This window comes from Ammospiza nelsoni, chromosome 27 (assembly GCF_027579445.1).
Source record: "Ammospiza nelsoni isolate bAmmNel1 chromosome 27, bAmmNel1.pri, whole genome shotgun sequence".
NCBI lineage: Eukaryota > Metazoa > Chordata > Aves > Passeriformes > Passerellidae > Ammospiza > Ammospiza nelsoni.
In genome coordinates this window covers 4,020,666-4,039,402 of record NC_080659.1, presented here as the reverse complement: position 1 = coordinate 4,039,402, position 18,737 = coordinate 4,020,666, and the positions used below count along the sequence as shown (strand labels likewise).

General features: G+C 60.6%; 2 protein-coding genes across 2 annotated transcripts; one reads left to right on the top strand and one right to left on the bottom strand.

Annotated features, from left to right (window-relative positions):
* The first annotated feature begins 310 nt into the window (after positions 1 to 310).
* On the top strand, positions 311 to 2,501 carry PRSS57 (serine protease 57). Its single transcript, XM_059490007.1, has 4 exons — positions 311 to 420; positions 541 to 685; positions 1,982 to 2,242; positions 2,322 to 2,501. Exons 1-4 carry the CDS (start codon positions 326 to 328, stop codon positions 2,499 to 2,501), a joined length of 681 nt encoding a protein of 226 aa, XP_059345990.1. The 5' UTR covers positions 311 to 325.
* Positions 2,502 to 4,918: 2,417 nt separating this feature from the next.
* On the bottom strand, positions 4,919 to 16,912 carry FSTL3 (follistatin like 3). The gene is made up of 5 exons (XM_059489675.1): positions 16,778 to 16,912; positions 14,666 to 14,851; positions 9,183 to 9,398; positions 7,091 to 7,318; positions 4,919 to 6,026 (listed from the first exon to the last, which is right to left on the bottom strand). Exons 1-5 carry the CDS (start codon positions 16,833 to 16,835, stop codon positions 5,974 to 5,976), a joined length of 741 nt encoding a protein of 246 aa, XP_059345658.1. The 5' UTR covers positions 16,836 to 16,912; the 3' UTR covers positions 4,919 to 5,973.
* Positions 16,913 to 18,737: the final 1,825 nt, after the last annotated feature.

Sequence of the window (18,737 nt, the reverse complement as noted above, 5' to 3'; positions counted from 1 at the left end):
GGGATTTAAGCCCCCCCAGCCCCAGCAGCCCCAGCAGTGGTGGCAGTGTCCCCTCTCCGTGCCACCATGGTCACAGCTGGGCTCTTCATCCTCATCCTGCTCCCAGCTCTGGCTCCGGCAGGTAATGAGAGAATTGGGGTGTCAGGGCTCATCCCAAGGGTGGGAGACACCAACCCTGGCCTCCAAGCGCCCCCTGCACCCACTGGGCACATCCCAAGGGTGGGAGACACCAACCCCGGCCTCCAACCGCCCCCTGCACCCACCAGGCACCCAGGGCAGCCAGATCATCGGGGGCAAGGCTGCAGCCCCCCATTCCCGGCCCTTCATGGCCTCCATCCAGCTGGACGGCGAGCACGTCTGCGGGGGCTTCCTGGTGTGGCCTCGCTGGGTGATGACAGCCGCCCACTGCTTCATTCCCAGGTGAGCCTTGGCATGCTGTGCCCCCTTCCAGCCACTCAATCTGCCCCCTTTGAGTCCCCCCTGGCCATTCCCCCGTCCCTTGTGGCCACCAGCGCCCTCTGAGCCCCGCCTTGGCCGCAGGCGCAGCCCCTCGGTGCGGGTGGTGCTGGGAGCCCAGAGGCTGCAGGAGCCCGAGGGGTCCCAGCAGATTTTCAGCGTGCTCGAGTCCATCGCCCACCCGCTGTACACCCCCGGTGCCGCGGACAACGACATCCGCCTGCTCCGGGTGAGTCTGCACCGCCGGGAGATGGGTGTCCCATGGCCCCGGGCACCAGGAGGGAAGTTGGGTGCCCCATGGCCTTGGGAAACCGGGAGGGAGCTGGGGTTGAGTCCTATTCACCCTCCTAGGGCTGCTGAGAGGATAGCCAGGATAGTTAGGAGTGTAGGGTTAGTGAGGGTGAGGTTATGTAGGGTGGTGTGATTGGGGGGAGTTTTATGATAGTGGATAGAAGGAGGCCGACGGTGAGAGGAGAGCCTTGGAGTGCTTGTGGGAATCAGAAGTGGAATGGCACTAGTCCTGGTTTTATTGTGATTGCTGAGGTGAGGATCAGGCAGGATGTTGGGTGTAGATATCAGCCCCAGAGCACCGGGAGGGAGCTGGGATGTCCACGGCCCTGGGAGGGAGGTTGAGGGCCCCACGGCCCTGGGGCTCTGGGAGGGAGCTGGGTGTCCCACCAGCCAGGAGCATTGGGATGAATGTTGGGTGTGCACAACCCTGGAGCACCGGGAAGAGGTTGGATGCCCCACAGCCCCGGGACACCGAGAGGGAGTTTGGGTGCCCCACGGCCCCGAGGCATCAGGAGAAGATGGGGTGTCCCACGGCCCCGGGGCTCTGAGATGAAGGTTGGGTGCCCCATGGCCCTGGGGCACTGGAAGGGAGGTTGGATGTCCATGGCCCCAGGGCACTGGGAGGAGGTTGGGTGCCCCACAGCCCCAAAGCACCGGGAGGGAGCTGGGGTGCCCCACAGTCCTGGAGCTCTGAGAGGCAGGTTGGGTGTCCACAGCCCCAGGGCACCGGGAGGGAGCTGGGATGTCCATGGCCCCAGGAGGGAGGTTGGATGTCACAGCCCCAGGACACCGGGAGGGAGATGGGGTGCCCCATGGCCCCTGGACACCGGGAGAAGGTTGGGTGCCCCACGGTCTCAGGGCTCTGGAATGGAGGTTGGGTGCCCCACGGCCCCAGGGCTCTGGAATGGAGGTTGGGTGCCCCACGGTCTCAGGACACCAGGAAGGAGCTGGGGTGCCCCACGAGGGCCGAGCCGACACTAGATGTCAGTGCTTCTCCGGAGAAGCAGGACCGCGCCGTGGGGTGTGATGGAAGCACTGAGGACACACCGACCATGGCCGGGTCAGGTCTCTCCAGCAGACTGGGACCAGTGCAGAGGGTGACAGGGAGGGGGCCCAGCCTCTGTATGAGGACAGGCAGGGCTGGGGGGTCAGCGGGAGCGGTGAGATGAGGCAGGAGCAGCTGGATGGAGGCTCTGCCCCAGCACCAAAGCCACGGCAGCCTCGCTGCCCCCAGCTCAACGGGTCGGCCACGCTGAACGAGTTCGTGAAGCGGATCCGCCTGCCCTGCCCGCACATCGACCTGAAACCCGGCACTGTCTGCACCGTCATGGGCTGGGGGGACACCTCCAACTTCGGGGAGCAGCCCACGGAGCTGATGGAGACCAACACCACCATCGTCAAGAGGAGCCTGTGCCGGACGCTGTGGAGGGGCAAGGTCTCGGCCAACATGCTGTGCGCGGCCAGCCGCAGCACCAGGCTGCAGGGAGTCTGCTCTGTGAGTGCCCCCCTGCCCCTGCCCCTCACTGACCCCTCTGGGGGACCCCCAGATCCCCCTCACCCCCCTCATTCTGCAGGGAGACTCCGGGGGACCCCTGGTGCTCAAGGACAAGGTTCATGGCATCGTGTCCTTCTCCGGGGAGAGGTGTGGGGACCGCAGGTTCCCTGACATCTACACCAAGATCTCCAATTACATTGACTGGGTGCATCACGTTGTGCGACGGTTCCGCTCTCAGGAGGGGGGGCTGAAGCCCTAGGATGGCTGGGAACCCTGGGGGCAGCCGGGCTGGGGGAACTGGGGCTGAGATCTCTCATGGGAGGGGAGAAGAGAGCTGGAATTTCCACATCGTCCAGCTCTGGAGGGGCTGGGAACTGATGCTCAGGGCTCCAGGTCAGGGCAGGATCCCCTTTCTGGGGAGTTATGTACCCCCTAGGCTACACCAGAACCCCCCCGTACATCCTCCTGCTGTGGCAACATTTACCTTCCTCAATAAACCCTCAGTCCCCATCCCACTGCTCCCTCTCTGTGTGTTTTGATCCCTCTGATTGTCCTGGCTGTGTTCGGATGGAGCAGGGGGATGCAGGAGGGAGGGCGGTGAAGACCCTGCCCCAGAGGAGCCAGGATCTGCATCCAGGAGCCAGAATCCACATCCAGGAGCCAGAATCCACATCCAGGAGCCAGGATCTGCATCCAGGAGTCAGGATCCGCATCTGGGAGTGCAGACCCTGCCCCAGCCTCAATAAACCCTCAGTCCCCATCCCACGTCTCCCCTGGTGTTTTGATCTTCCTGACTTGTCTTGGATGTGTGTGAATGGATCAGGGGGATGCAGGAGGGAGGGGAGTGCAGGAGCCAGGATCTGCATCCAGGTGCTGCCACCCCAGAGGAGCCAGGATCTGCACCCGGGAACCAGGATCCACATCCAGGAGCCAGGATCTGCACCCGGGAACCAGGATCTGCACCCAGGAGCCAGGATCCACATCCAGGAGCCAGGATCTACCCCCAGGAGTGCAGGCCCTCCCCCAGAGGAGCCAGGATCCACATCCAGGAGCCAGGATCTGCACCCAGGAGCCAGGATCCACATCCAGGTGCTGCCACCCCACAATCATCCCCAGCTGCCTTCCCGCCGGGGTGTGGCTCTCCCGTCCCGTCTCATCCCATCCCACCCCATCCTGTTCCATCCCGTCCCTCCCCACCGCTCGGCGTGACCCCCCAAAGAGGGGGAACCGCAGAGGGGAACCACAGACACCCCCCGAGGGCAGGCGGGCTCGCAGCTGCGCTGGGTCCCGGCGGGAGCCTCGCCCGCCTCCCCCGCCGGTGCCCGCAGTGACCGGAGCCGTGCGCTGAGACGCGCGTGGCTCTGCCCGGTGTCTCCGGGGACAGACCCAGCCGTTCCCTGCCCCCGGCTGTTGGTTTTTATTTTTTAATCTGCAAATTGCTGGCGCAAATTGCCGCGGCTGCCGCAGGGCCTTGCGCAGGGGGACAGGAGTTGCGGTGGCTTTGGGGACATCCAGCAGATGATAAATCCCTGCTGGGGATATTCCAAAGAATCCCCACATCGCAGTGGGGTGCTGGCAGTGCCAGCGTGGGGCACGGACCCCCTGGAATGCCGGCACAGCGCTGCCAGCCCCAGGGCATCCGCGCTGGCAGCGAGCCTGCTGAGCCGGCGCCTTGTCCCGGCTTGTCCCAGACCACCCAAAAACCGGTGGGAAGGCGGCGCCTGACTCACAGCCGTGTTTTGGAAGCTGAAATCTCCCGCTCATCATCATCACCATCACAGGAGCTGCCGTTGCCGCCGCAGCCCGTGCCCGCGGGCTGGGCACGGAGCCAGCGCCAGCTCCGGGCACCGAACCCTGCGGCGGGGCAGCACCGGGGGCAGGAAGCGCCGTGCAGGAGCCCAGGCCACACACCAGCGCCTGTGGGATCATTATTAACATTAAAAAGGTCCTTATTTATCCCTGTGTACGTTAAGCAGTCGCAGGGGGCTCCATTCCCATCCTGCCGGCCAGGGAGAAGGGGAGGGGGCTCATGGCTGGAGCCAGGCTGAGGTGCCTGGAAAGGCACCTAGAAAAGCACCTAGAAAGGCACCTGGAAAGGCACCTGGAAAGGGATGGGCAGTGTTTTGAGAACTCCCAAATACCCACCCCCAAACACAGGGGGATGCTGATGAGCTGGGTGAGCACAGAGGGGATGCAGCAGAACCCCCCATGCCCACCCTGGGTGTCTGAGATGACTTTTCCAAGCGAAATGGTTCTCTGTGATGGCTCTGGGGGGATTGGCCGGGGGTCAGGGCTGTGCCACACCGCCCCTCAGCACAGGGGATCCGGCTGCAGTTCCTGTGGAGCTCAGCACGCCAAGCCGCAGGCTGCTGCCCGGGAAACATCCCACATCGGGACCCAATTACCGGCAGGAATTGTTTTGTGAAATACCAAACCCTCATGGCACGGCCCGAGATTGGGAACAGATTTATCTGCCGGGCTCTTCCCCACTCTCCCCTTCCCTCCCACTGCTGGAGCTGGAAAAGCCCAGCGTGGAGCTGGAGCTGATGGGATGCAGCTCCTCAAGGTTGTGGGGGGCTCCCCACATCCCCAAACCCTCGTGTGGATGCACAGCCCCAAGGAGAACAAAGTTTCCTGCAACCCCAGAACCCGCCAACAAAACCGGACACACAGCACTGTTTATTCTGGTTTTTAATTGCAATCCAAATCATAACACAGCCGTAAAATGCCCCAACAATATGGAATAGGGAATGTGGATGTTCCCAAAGCATCTACCTCGGGGGTCAGAACCCAGTCATACAAAAATAGAAAATAAGGTATTTTTATATATAATATATATATGATATTTATATAAAGTCAAGAGCTTTTTTGGTGTCAGAGCTGAGCTGGTATTTACACAGGTGACAACGGAAGAAATGAGAGAAGGAGTGAAAATAAATACAGGTGTGGGCAGAGCAGGGGGTGCAGGTCCTGGGGGGGGACAGGGCCAGCTCCCCTTTGTGCCCAAAGCTGTTCTGGCAGGGATTAGGGGGGCTGGGGGCAGCTGCCATGGATGATGGGCTCTAGTGGGGGGACAATTGTGCCCCCCAGGCAGGGCTGCCACTGTCCCAGCCCTCCAGGCACTGGCATCACCTCCAAAGCTGGTGGGAGCCTGGTCTGAACGGGCCTAGGAAAAAAAATCTGAACTGAAATCCACTTAAAACCCAAACTGAAATCCATTTGAACACACACGTGCTGAAACTTTAGGAGACAATAACCTAGATATATTTATATATAAATATATATATATAAATATATATCTATCTCTCTCCAATCTGCTGCAGCATGCACTGCCTTTCCTGCCACTGGCAGCTGGGGCCGAGCCCCTCGGGGAAGGCAAAAGTGCAGATTCCCTCTAGACCTTGAGCTCCTGGCCAGAAACGTCAGCAGAGTACCGAGAATTCATCCAAAAATAAATAGGCCCAGGGCTGCTGGCCAAGGACACGTGGGGGGAGCCCACGGACACCCCTCCACGCTGCCCTGGCAGCAAAGGAGGGCACCAGAGCATCCCTGGGCACCTCGAGCCCCCTTCCCCTGCTCCCTGGCTGGCAGGATGGGAATGGAGCCCCCTGCGACTGCTTAACATACACAGGGATAAATAAGGATCATTTTAAATCTTAATAAATATCAGGTATATGGTTTGTACAATATACACATAATGCCCCTGTCTCCCAGCTCGGCCGAGGGACGATTCACACGTAGTTCTCCTCCACGCTGTCCGTCTCTGCAGACAACTTGGCAGCAGCTGGAAACAGAGGAAAGTGGTGAGAGGGGTGTTGTTGGGGAAGATGAAACAGGAAAGCCTTATAAATATGATTGTCTGGCAAAAGATTTTGAGAATATAGAAACTATAAGTGAGATGGAAATGAAAGCAAGATTTGGGATCCCTCAGTTACTGAACAACGGGAAAACAATGGTGTGGCTGGCTGAAGGTGATATCTTTTTGATGAAACAATTCCCTCAGCTTGCAGGCAGCTCCAAGGGGCAGAGCAGACCCTACAGCTTGGCAGAAAGGGCCCAAAGAGGAGTTTTTAGGGTTTAAAATGTAACACAGTGTGGTAATGTAATGATTCTTATAGGCTGTATGTAAACGCTATAGGACTTGTATCTTGTACTAGATTGGTTAATGAGAATCAGAATATTCAACACAGAAGAAGATTTATTGTATTGTAAAAGGAACTTCACTCTCTTGCCCCTTTTACTCTCTCACCCTCTCATCCTCTCTCCCCCTCTCTCCTCTCAGTCCTGTTCTGAGCTGTGTTTGGCAGCTCCCAGCAGGGCCCTGCACCCAGGCCCTTTGCAATAAATCCCAAGTTCCACAACCAGAAGAAGATTTATTGTATTGTAACAGGAACCTCGTCCTCTTTTACTCTCTCTTTACCCTCTTTACCCTTCCTCACTCTCTCATCTCTTTACCACTCTCTTGCCTTCTCTCTCTTTACCCCTCTCTCCTCTCGGGCCTGCTCTGAGCTGTGCCTGGCAGCTCCCAGCAGGGCCCTGCACTTGGCCCTCTGCAATAAACCCCAAATTCCAAGACCAGAAGAAGATTTATTGTATTATAACAGGAACCTCACCCTCTGATCCTCTTTACCACTCTCTTTCCCTCTCTTTCTCTCTCTCGGGCCTGCTCTGAGCTCTGCCTGGCAGCTCCCAGCAGCTCCCTGCACTTGTCCCTTTGCAATAAAGCCCAAATTCCACCACCTGGCTGCAGAGATCTCTCCTCTCCATCCCTCCCGACCTTCTACAGGGTGTGAGGGGTGGGCAGGGGCTGGGGGTCCGTTCTTGCCTCCCCCTGCCCTCCCTGCTCACCTGAGCAGCTGCCGTAGTGGCGCACGCCGATGGAGCGGCCGCGGTGGCAGGTGGCACGCCGCAGGTGGCACGCCGACGGGTAGGTGACGTTGTTGTTGCCACACAGGGCATGGTCCAGGCTGGTGGGCTCGGGGCAGGGCGCTGTCCGGCACATCACGCAGTGGGCACTGCCCGTCTGGTCAACCACGCAGGTGTGTGTGCCAGGGCACACCACGCTGGAGCAGGACTCTGCGGGGAAGCAGTGTTGGAGTGATCCCAGGGATGGCCATGCCCTTCCCACAGCTTTGGGCATCACCTCAGGGTTACCCCATGCCCTTCTCACAGCTATTTCACCCCTGAAATATTTCACAGCTATTGTATCTCACAGCTACTTCACCCCAGGCAGGCTTTGGGCATCACCCCATGCCCTTTTCACAGCTACTTCACCCCAGGCAGGCTTTGGGCTTCACCCCATGCCCTTCCCACAGCTACTTCACCCCAGACAGGCTTCGGGCATCACCCCAGGGTCACCCCATGCCCTTCCCACACACCCCAGACAGCCTTTGGGCATCACCCCAGGGATGGCCATGCCCTTCTCAGAGCTTTGGGCATCACCCCAGGGTCACCCCGTGCCCTTCTCACATCTACTTCACCCCTGAAATATTTCACAGCTATTATATCTCATAGCTATTTCACTCCATGCAGGCTTTGGGCGTCACCCCAGGGTCACCCCATGCCCTTCTCACAGCTACTTCACCCTGGGCAGGGTTTGGGCATCACCTCATGCCCTTCCCACAGCTATTTCACCCCTGGCAGGCTTTGGGCATCACACCAGGGAAACCCCATGCCCTTCTCACAGGCTTTGGGCATCACCCCAGGGAAACCCAGTCCCCTCCCTCCTCTTGCTGCCAGGGCACAGAGCAGAGCCACAGGGCCCTGATCTCCCACCAGAGCTGCTCCCAAGGGCAGGGGCTGGCAGGGGCCGGCATCCTGAGCCCCTGGATGACCTCGAGTCCCCAGGCTCAGCCCTGGCCAGAGCTCTGCCAGGCGGGAGGAGCCGAGGCCCAGCTGCAGCAGAGCGGGGCTGAGCCCACGCAGGTGCCTTGGCAGGGAGCAGCAGCCACTGGGGCCAGGCTGGCAGCTGCCGTGCTGGCCCCGGCGAGAGGGAAGGGCAGGGTCACCCTGGAGCAGAGCCAGAGCTGGAACGAGGGCTCACAGGGGTGGAGGGAGCCCGAGCAGCAGCATCAGAGCCCCTGCACAGGGGAGGGTGGAGGTTCATGCGCCCCCATCGTCCCTCCACCCTCCTCTCTTTCCCTGATGGATCGGAAGATTTGGCATCTGCAGCTCTCCCAGCTCCCATTTCTTGCCCCACGTTTCCCAGAGCTCGGCAGGCAAAGCCTTCCAGAAAGGAGGGCTGGAAAAATAACCCTAATCCTTCTGACAGCTCTTGGCAGGGCTGGGTGGATCGCTGCACGCTTTACAAAAGAGGAAAAAAAAAAGGGGCTTGACGTTTGTAAATGACATTTTAGGGACTGTTACTGCTCAGCCTGAGGCAAGGCCAAACCCCATTGCACCAACAAGCTGCAGTGTCCCCTCAAGGGACAATGAGACCCGTGTCCTGCAGGGACCTATATCAGGACAGTGTTGCAGACAACTTTTATGAAAAATCCTTTCCTTAGGAGGAAGGATTGAAGCTGAGATACCTCAGGAACAAAATGTAAACAATGATTATCTGCTGCTGTGGAATGCAACAGGTGCATCTGTGATTGGTCTCATGTGGTTGTTTCTAATTAATGGCCAATCACAGTCAGCTAGCTTGGACTCTCTGTCCGAGACACAAGCCTTTGTTATTAATGAATTCTTTTTCTATTCTTAACTAGCCTTCTGATGAAACCTTTTCTTCTATTCTTTTAGTATAGTTTTAATGTAATATATATAATAAAATAATAAATCAAGCCTTCTGAAACACGGAGTCAGATCCTCATCTCTTCCCTCAACCTGAGACCCCTGTGACCACGGTCACAGGACAGATCCTCCCTCTTTGTCCCACAGGGAATGGGGACAGGACAGGGACAGGATGGGGATGGGATGCAGAGGGGATAGAGGCACCTACTTTTGCATTTTCCCTGGTACATCACTTCGAGGTCGGGGTGGTCTCTGCACTTGGCTGTCAGCAGGTCACACTCATCCCGGTAGGTGTAGCCGTCGGAGCCGCACACCTGCAGCTTGCGGGGCAGGCTGGAGCAGTCGGGGGCACAGGCGCACTGGGGCCGCCCGTGCTTCATCTTGCACACCTTGTCGGGGCCGCACACCACGCCCTCGCAGCTCTCTGGGGACAGAGGGCAGCACGGCGTGAGCGGCTGTCACCCGCCGGGGGAGGCACCGGTGTGGCACCGAGTGGGACAGGGTGTCCCCAAAGCCCTGCCCCATAGTGTGACACCAAGCAGGACAGGGTGTCCCCTTTGTCATTCTCAACACCTCTGCCCCACAGTGTGACACCGAGCAGGACAGGGTGTCCCCTTTGTGGTCCCCAACACCCCTGCCCCAGAGTGTGACACCGAGCAGGACAAGGTGTCCCCCTCGTGGTCCCAACACTCCCGCTCCACAGTGTGACACTGAGTGGGACAGGGTGTCCCCTTTATGGTCCCAAACACCCCTGCCCAGACCCAGAGTGCGACACTGAGTGGAACAGGGTGTCCCCCTCGTGGTCCCAACACCCCTGCCCCACAGTGTGACACCAAGCAGGATAGGGTGTCCCCTTTATGGTCCCAAACACCCCTGCCCCAGAGTGTGACACTAAGCAGGACAGGGCATCCCCCTTGTCATTCCCAACACCCCTGCCTTGCCCCAGAGTGTGACACCAAGCAGGACAGGGTGTCCCTCTTGTGGTCCCAAACACCCCTGCCCAGACCCATAGTGTGACACAGGGTGGAACAGGGTGTCCCCCTTGTAGTCCCCAGTACCCCTGCCCCAGGACAGGGTGTCCCCTTTATGGTCCCCAACACCCATGCCCCATAGTGTGACACCAAGCAGGACATGGTGTCCCCCTTGTCATTCCCAACGCCCCAGCCGCACAGTGTGACACCAAGCAGGACGGGTGTCCCCCTCATGGTCCCAATGCCCCTGCCCCACAGTGACACACCACAGGGTGTCCCCTCATGGTCCCAAACACCCCTGCCCCACAGTGACACACCACAGGGTGTCCCCTCATGGTCCCAACGCCCCTGCCCCACAGTGACACACCACAGGGTGTCCCCTCATGGTCCCAAACACCCCTGCCCCACAGTGACACACCACAGGGTGTCCCCTCATGGTCCCCAACAGCCCTGCCCCACAGTGACACACCACAGGGTGTCCCCTCATGGTCCCAAACCCCCCCTGCCCCACAGTGACACACCACAGGGTGTCCCCTCATGGTCCCAACGCCCCTGCCCCACAGTGACACACCACAGGGTGTCCCCTCATGGTCCCAAACCCCCCCTGCCCCACAGTGACACACCACAGGGTGTCCCCTCATGGTTCCAAACACTCCTGCCCCACAGTGACACACCACAGGGTGTCCCCTCATGGTCCCAAACACCCCTGCCCCACAGTGACACACCACAGGGTGTCCCCCCCGGGTCAGGCCAGCGTGCTGGGCCGAGCTGTCCCAGCAGCATCTGGATGTGCTCAGCCCCGGAGCAGGAGCAGCTCCTTGGCTGCAGCTCTGTGAATCCTCCCGTGCTCGCCCCAGCCGGAGCCCCGGAGCTCAGCACCACTCACTCCTTCCCATCTATTTATTCTTTGGAAGGAGATGTTTCTTTTTCTTGTGCAATGGAAAAAATCCATCTCTGAAGGCCCTGCAGAAGGAGCCGGGCTCCGGGAGCTGCCGGGGCGATGGGAATGCCGCTGCTCCCTGCACACAATGCCCGGCCCTGTCTCGCTCCCCGACTGCAGCACAAGAGCAGCAGCAGCAGCCAGAGCTGCTCCCCACACAGGCAGATGCTTTGTCCCCCCCAGGTCACCTCCAGGCCAGCGTGGGGGCCAGGCCCAGGGGGTGCTGCCAGTGCCCCAGGGCTGTGCCCACGCTGGCGGGGATGGAGCGGGGCTGGCAGCTCCAGCCAGGGGCCCAGGCTGCTGTGCAGGGACAGGCAAAGGGGTCAGCAGCAGGGATTTTCCTTTAGATCCCCCTTTGCCACCTAAAACACTCACATCCCTCACCCCAAAAACGCCCCCATAGCTCCCAGGACACAGGCACTGCCACCTAAAGCACAGCCCCAAAAATGCCCCCATAGCTCCCCATAGGACACGGGCACTGCCACCTAAAGCACACACATCCCTCACCCCAAAAACGCCCCCATAGGTCCCCATAGGACACAGGCACTGCCACCTAAAGCACAGCCCCAAAAATGCCCCCACAGCTCCCCATAGGAGCTACCTAAACACACACATCCCTCACCCCAGAAATGCCCCCATAGCTCCCAGACACTGCCACCCAAAGCACACCCCCAAAAACGCCCCCATAGCTCCCAGGACACAGGCACCTAAAGCACACATATCTCTCACCCCAAAATGCCCCCATAGCTCCCCATAGGACATGGGCACTGCCACCCTAAAACAAAAACATCCTTCACCCCAAAAACTCCCCCACAGCTCCCAGGAGCTGCCACCTAAAGCACACACATCCCTCACTCCAAAATGCCCCCCATAGCTCCCCATAGGACACAGGCACTGCCACCTAAAGCTCACACATCCCTCACCCCAAAACACTCCCATAACTCCCAGGCACTGCTGGGACTGAAGGGCAGGGCCAAAATGATTCCCAAAATGGGGATTTACCCCCATCAGGAAGGATCCCCACAGCCAGGGCATGTACTGGGAGCTCTGGGAGGCACACAGGGGGGTTTCACACACATCCCTCACCCCAAAAATGCTCCTATAGCTCCCAGTTCACAGGCACTGCTGGGACTGAAGGGCAGGGCCAAAATGATTCCCAAAATGGGGATTTACCCCCATTAGGAGGGATCCCCACAGCCAGGGCGTGTGCTGGGAGCTCTGGGAGGCACAGAGGGGGATTTCACACACATCCCTCACCCCAAAAATGCCCCCACAGCTCCCCATAGGACACAGGCACTGCTGGGACTGCAGGGCAGGACCCAAAGGATTCCCAAAATGAGGATTCACCCCCATTAGGAGGGATCCCCACAGCCAGGGCGTGTGCTGGGAGCTCTGGGAGGCACAGAGGGGGATTTCCCTGTGGGACATGGGCCACCTTAGCAGGAGGGGGAGAAAGACAAACAGGAGGATGAGGAGAAGAAAAAGGAAGAAGGGGAAATTCCCTGTGTGCTTGGCCCAGCTGTCCCTGGAGGAAATTCCCTGCTGGGAAACACTTTCCCATTTTGCTCCCTGATTTTCATAGCTGGGGGCTGTCCCAGGGAAGAGAAGGATGAGACTGGGGGACCCCAGGACAGAACAGGGCATCTCCATGTCCCAGTGAGATTTGGGGACACCAGGGCAGAACAGAGCATCTCCACATCCCAAAGCTGCCAGAACAAACAGGACCCTGTCACCCTCCACTCTGAGATGCTGCCAGCAGTGCAGAATCCAATCATCCCGACTATCCCAGCAAGGGACACTTTGGAGCAGTTGGAAAATCCACCCGTGACCCCAGCCCTGCTCTGGGTCCTCCGGGGGGACACCGTGTCCCCAGCAGCTGGAGCCAGGAATTTCACCTCCCCCCAGAGACCCATTTGAGGAGCCCCCAGGGTCAGGCCAGCACCATCCCTGGCCCGTTTTATCCTGGAGTAACCTCTCCCAGCCTCACAGCTCCTCCAAGCGAGGCCTCTGGAGCCTGGTGAGGAGCAGCACCAGCTCCATCTGGATGGGACAGGCAGGGGCTGCCTGGGGGTGGGGGGGTGTGGTGCACGTGCTGGCCAGGCTCTCCTGTGGTTTCCTCAAAGATCTTGGTGCCAAACACCAAAAAACCACAAGGAATCACAGCCTCCAGCATGGTCAGCCCTCCCTGGGTCCCCCAAACGCCAACAAATCCCTGGAATCACAGTCCCCACCATGGTCTGGGGCCACTGGGTTCCCCCAGATCCCAACAAACCCCAGGAACCACAGCCCCCAGCATGGTCTGTGGCCACTCTCAGCCCTCCCTGGGTGCCCCAAACTCCAACAGAGTCCAGGAACCACAGCCCAAAGCATGGTCAGCCCTCCGTGGGTCCCCCAAATTCCAATAAACCCCAGAACCACAGTCCCAACCATGGTCTGGGGCCACTGGGTTCCCCCAGATCCCAAAAACCACCAGGAACCGCAGCCCCCACCATGGTCTGTGGCCACTGGGTACCCCAAACTTCAACAAACCTCAGGAATCACAGCCCCACCATGGTCTGTGGCCACTCTCAGACCTCCCTTGGTCTCATATTCTAACAAACCCCAGGAACTACAGCCCCCACCATGGTCTGTAGCCACTTTCAGCCCCCTCTGGGTCCCCCAAATCCCCCAAACTCCAACAAACCCAGGAATCATAGCCCCCACTATAGTCTGTGGCCACTCTCAGCCCTCCCTGGGTCCCCCAAATTCCAATAAACCCCAGGAACCTCAGCCCCCACCATGGTCTGTGGTCACTTTCAGCCCTCTCTGCGTCCCCCAAACCCCTGACAGAGATAAGTGAGGTGAGTGCAGACTGATGGTTGAGGGCTGCCTGTCCTCATACACTTTTTCTCCAGCACAGGGGAGCCCCTGGAGAGGGTCCCAGTGCTCCCAACTCCCTCCAAGCTGGGATGGGGATGGGGCCAGGATCTCACTCAGCTTTTAGCTGGCACAGTGAGCAGCAGGATGAGCTTGAGGAGCTGCCATTGCAGCAGCGCTGAGCGGTGTGGGGAGCTGGGGGAAGTGGTTTGGTTAAAAACCTTCTTTTTTTTTTTTTTTTTTTTCCCCTTTAAGCAAATAACAACATGACCTTCCCAAGCCCTGCTCCTGCCTCCTGCGGGCAGCAGGTCCTGGAGCTGTTCTCACACAGCCACGCAAGGGCTGGAGGAGCCGCGGCTCCGGCACACGCCAAAACATCTGGCGGGGCTGGAACTCACAGCTGGAGAGTTTCCACTTGTGGAACTGCCCGTTACATAAAGCCATTTCACACACACGCTGGGAGGAGCGAGGGGCAGCCGAGGGGAAGGAGAAATGGATCTCTTTTTTTTTTCCCCTTCAGAAAAAAACCTGACCAAGTTTCCTTGTGAGCAGGGGAGGGAGGCCCCAGCACAGAGGGGTTAACTCGGGAACAGCCAGCTCCAGATCCTCTCCCTGCACTTGGCTGCCCGGCCAAGACCTGGGTCACGCATCCCTCTCTCCGCTGGGAGAGCAGCTAAAATACACTCAAAACCAGGGAGCAGCTGAGGGACACGGGCTGTCCCGCCAGCCCTGCTCCACAGCAGCATCCAAGCAGGAGCTGCAGCAGCAGGAGCATGGGGTCAGCACTCCCTGGGGTCCCTGTGCTGCCTCAGACCACCAAGGAGAGCCCTTCTGGTGAGGGTTCTGTGCTGCTGCATCACCCTCAGCTGCATTATTGCCCCCAGGGCTCCACACATTCCCCACAGCAGCCCCCGAGCTCGTCACCTTTGCAGGGGTGGCAGGTGACCAGCCCCAGGAAGCCCAGCAGGCTGATCTTGTTGCCTGGGTAGGTGTAGTTGGACCAGGCCACATCCACGTTGCCGTTGGCACAGCATTCCTCCCACGTCACGCCCGTCTTGAGGATCATGGTGCACTTGGCCTCCTTGCCCTGCTGCAGCCAGCAGATTCCACCTGTGGAGAGGGCAGAGGGTGAGGGATCCCTGTGCTGCCAGGACCCCTGGGAAGGGCAGAGGGTGAGGGATCCCTGCAGAGGGTGAGGAATTCCTGCTGTGCCAGGACCCCTGGGAAGGGCAGAGGGTGAGGGATCCCTGTGCTGCCAGGACTCCTGAGAAGGGCAGAGGGTGAGGGATCCCTGCAGAGGGTGAGGAATTCCTGCTGTGCCAGGACCCCTGAGAAGGGCAGAGAGATCCTGGCTGTGGTTGGAGCAGCGGCACAGGGATTACTCCAATGCCTGAGACAAACTGGGGAATGTAGAGATGCTCTGTGCTGGCACAAGGTCTGTCCCAGAGCAGGCATCTCCAAGGGTCCCTGCCATGGCTACTCAGTGCCCCCATGGCCACCCCAAAGCTGCTGCCAGCCCTGTCCTGCCAACAGAATCCAAATCCAGCACTTGGACCGCAGGGATGGACCAGTTATCCCAGCACTCCCCGTGATGGATGCTCTGGGAGATGCCCAGCTTGCCAGCCAGGATCTGGGCTTGTGGCTTGCCTCTGTGCCCAATTCCTGCCTGGCCCCACAGCGAGGGGGTCCCAGACAGAGCGGCACAGGGATCACTCCAGAGCCTGAGACAAACTGGGGAACCCAGAGATACTCTGTGCTGGCTCCTGTCAGTGGGTGGCTGCTGTGAGGGCTGGATGGGATCTCCTGGCATCTCCTGGCATGTGCCAGCGGCCGCACAGCGGGATGGAACTGTTCCCTGACACAGGAGCCCGACACCCACGGCCTCTGCAAGGAGCATCTGAGCCAGTGGCTGGAGCACAGGGCACTTGCCCCAGCCCTCGGGTCTGGCACTGCTCCCTCTGACTCAAAAGCCTGTTTGTTCCGTGACCCACCAGCGAATCAGTTAGAAAAAAAAAAAAAGAATTTTTTTTTTTTTTTTTTTTTTTTTTTTTTTTTTTTTTGTGAGTGATTTCTTTGCAATTTCCGCCTCTGCAAACCAGCCTCTTGTGACGCTTATTTGGGTTCGTGCTCTCATTAGCTGTGCTTGAGGTTTGCTAAACGGCGAGAGATGGAAGGGAGGGAGGGACTGGGGGCAGGGACGGGTCCTGCGCTGCCAGGCGGGAGTCGCTGCCCTCCTCAGCAGGATTCACCCGGCTCCAAAGCAGAGCCTGTCCCTGCCCTAAACCCCTTGTGCCTCTCTTTTCCCCCATTCACACGATTCTGGTGCGGTCACAAGCCCAGGATGGAGCAAAGCCCCGGGGATCAGCGCCCGCACACCTCGGGCAGCTCCAACACGCGGGTTTATCCTCCACGGGTTTATCCACTTGATTTTCCGAGCTCAATCTCCCGTTACAGCACCCGCTCCCCACGGAACATTCAGCACCGTGCGAAGGGAAGGTGGAAACTCCCGCTCCGCTGCGGGAACACCGGAGATGGGAGGGCTGGCAGAGCCCCGCTCCGGTGTCACCGGGGCGGCCTCTCCCGGAACCGGGAGGGTCCAAGCTCCGAACTCCCCACGCCACTCCCGGCCCGTCCCACCGGGGACACGCAGCCCGGTAACGGGGATCCCCCGGGACACACACACACCGGCCGCGGGATGTCCCGATGGCCGCCATCCGGGACGCGGCTGCGGGACCGGGCGGGACCCGGGGACCCGCCCGACAGAGGGGACACCGGAGCGGCACCGGCGGGCACCCGGCAGCCGCCGCTCCGCCCGGTAAAAAACGAAAAGCCCGGGGGAACGGGACATCGGAGCCCGGGGGGACGGGACACCGGAGCCCGGGGGGGACGGGACACCGGAGCCCGGGGCTGCCACCCCATAACGGCGTCGCGACCCCGGGCCCGGCCGCCCCCGCCCCGAGCACCTGCCGGCGGCAGCGGCGTTACCGGACGGACGGACAGACGGACGGAGCGCAGCGGGACCCCCGTGTGTCTTACCGTGCGCGGCGGCGGGGCTGCAGAGCGCCAGCAGGCAGAGCGCCAGCCGCAGCGGCATGGCCGGGCCGGGCGGGGACGGGCCGGGACGGGCCGGGGCGCTCCGGTGACCGGTGACCTGTTGCTGTGTGTGTGAGGCGGCGGCGAGACCGAGCGAGCTATAAAGCGGCGGGGCGGCGTGAATCACCGGGCGGGGCGGCGCGGGGGGGGCCGGGGCGGGGGCAGCGGCGGGGGAGTCGGGGGGCAGCGAGGGGGATGAGAGCGGGGGGAGGAGAGATCGTCACTGAGTGGGTGGGCGGGGGGGTCGTGTCCGTGTGTCGCGTCCGTGTGTCGTGTCCGTGTGTCCCACCGGCACTGGGATGGCTCGGGGGTGGTTTGGGGGTGCTCTCAGTGGAGCGGAGCAGAGCGGTGTCTGTGCACACCCCGAGGTGTGGGGGACCCCAGAGCGCTCCTCTGCCCGTCCCTGCGCTCCCCTGCCCGACCCTGCGCTCCCCTGCCCGACCCTGCGCCTTCCCCACCCATCCTCGCATGAAGCCGGACCTGCCTCCTCCTCCTCCCCGAGCAGCCCCGGCTGGCAGCGGGACGGTGTGGGCTGTCTCATCCACGGCTCCTTTCATCTCTGCTCCCCAAACGCTCCCACAGCTCGCCTGGTACCCAAAATCACTCCCAACACACAGAGGGAAACTGAGGCACCACCCTGAGCCTTGCCAGGCTAGCAGAGGAAGGAGAATTGTGGGGCCATACCCCTGTGGCGTGTGCTGTCCCTGTCCTCCAGAGATGTCCCCATCACCATGAGGACTGCTCCATCTGGCTCCTGAACCCTTCCCCTGGCTCTCAGGGGCTCCGAGGCTTTGTGGGGCTCCTACAGGACAGGGAAATGGAGCAGAGACCCCAGGGCAAGGCAGAGCAGCTTTGGTTTTGCTCCTTGCTTGGTGCCACCACAAAGACACCCCCCACCTGTTGGAAGGGGGGTCAGGATGCACCAGGGACCGTCACCCCACTCCCGAGGCAGAGCTTTGGGGACGCAGCTGGACACAGGGGGCTCTCCAGCCCCCAAGCCCCGTCCAGCTCGCAGGCACGCAGCTGAGGAACGTTTCACCCCGTGCACTGGCCCCAGCTGAGGTCATGTTTTCGGCAGGGCTGAGCTTCAGAGAGGGGCCGCAGGGCCCAGGGGAGCCTGCACCACCCACCCGGCCCTGCAGCAGCCTCCTGGCTCTGAGTGGTGCCAGCACAGCACGAGCAGCTCGGGTTTGGCTCAGTTTTGGCGTGGGATGGGGCTGGACACAGCTTTGGTGCTGTGGGACGTGGAGCAGCCTGGCGACAGGGGCAGCGCGGGCAATGCACCGACAGAGAGCAGTGCCACTGTCCCTGCCACATCTCCGTCCCTCCAGCCAGCAGGCAGGCTCTGAGCAAGGCAGATCTTCATTTGCTTCTCCACTTACAGCCTTTGAACCCCCAGGAGGGGTTGGGAATGGGAGAGGTGGGTTTACCCTGGCTGGCATTGGTGCCATCCGCGGGCACAGGAGCCCTGCAGCACCTCCGGACACTGTGAGAAGGGACAGTGCTGGGGGGAAGCACAGAGCCAGCAGCTCCCGACCACCCTGTTCCCAGCGTGCTGCTGGCCCTGGGCTGCTCCTGGCCCTGTCCTGGCTGCCGTGACCCAGGCTGGCTCGCAGCATTGCCCATGTAAGGGCAGAGGGCTGGGGAGCCAAAGTTCCGAGCGGGATGGCCGTGAGCGAGTGGGTGGTGATGCACTCACTCACTCACACGCTCCAGGATGCGAGAGCAGCTCGCAGAGGCCAGCCAGGGATTTTCCTCGGCTGCCAGTGGGGTTGCACAACCGCAGGCTCTGCCAGGGAAGGGGTCAGACCTCGCTGCTGCATCTGTAAGGGAGCAGCCAGGATGCTGATGGAAAGGCAGGAGGAGGCTGGTGGCCAGGAGGGGAGCGGGTCCCAGAGCCAAA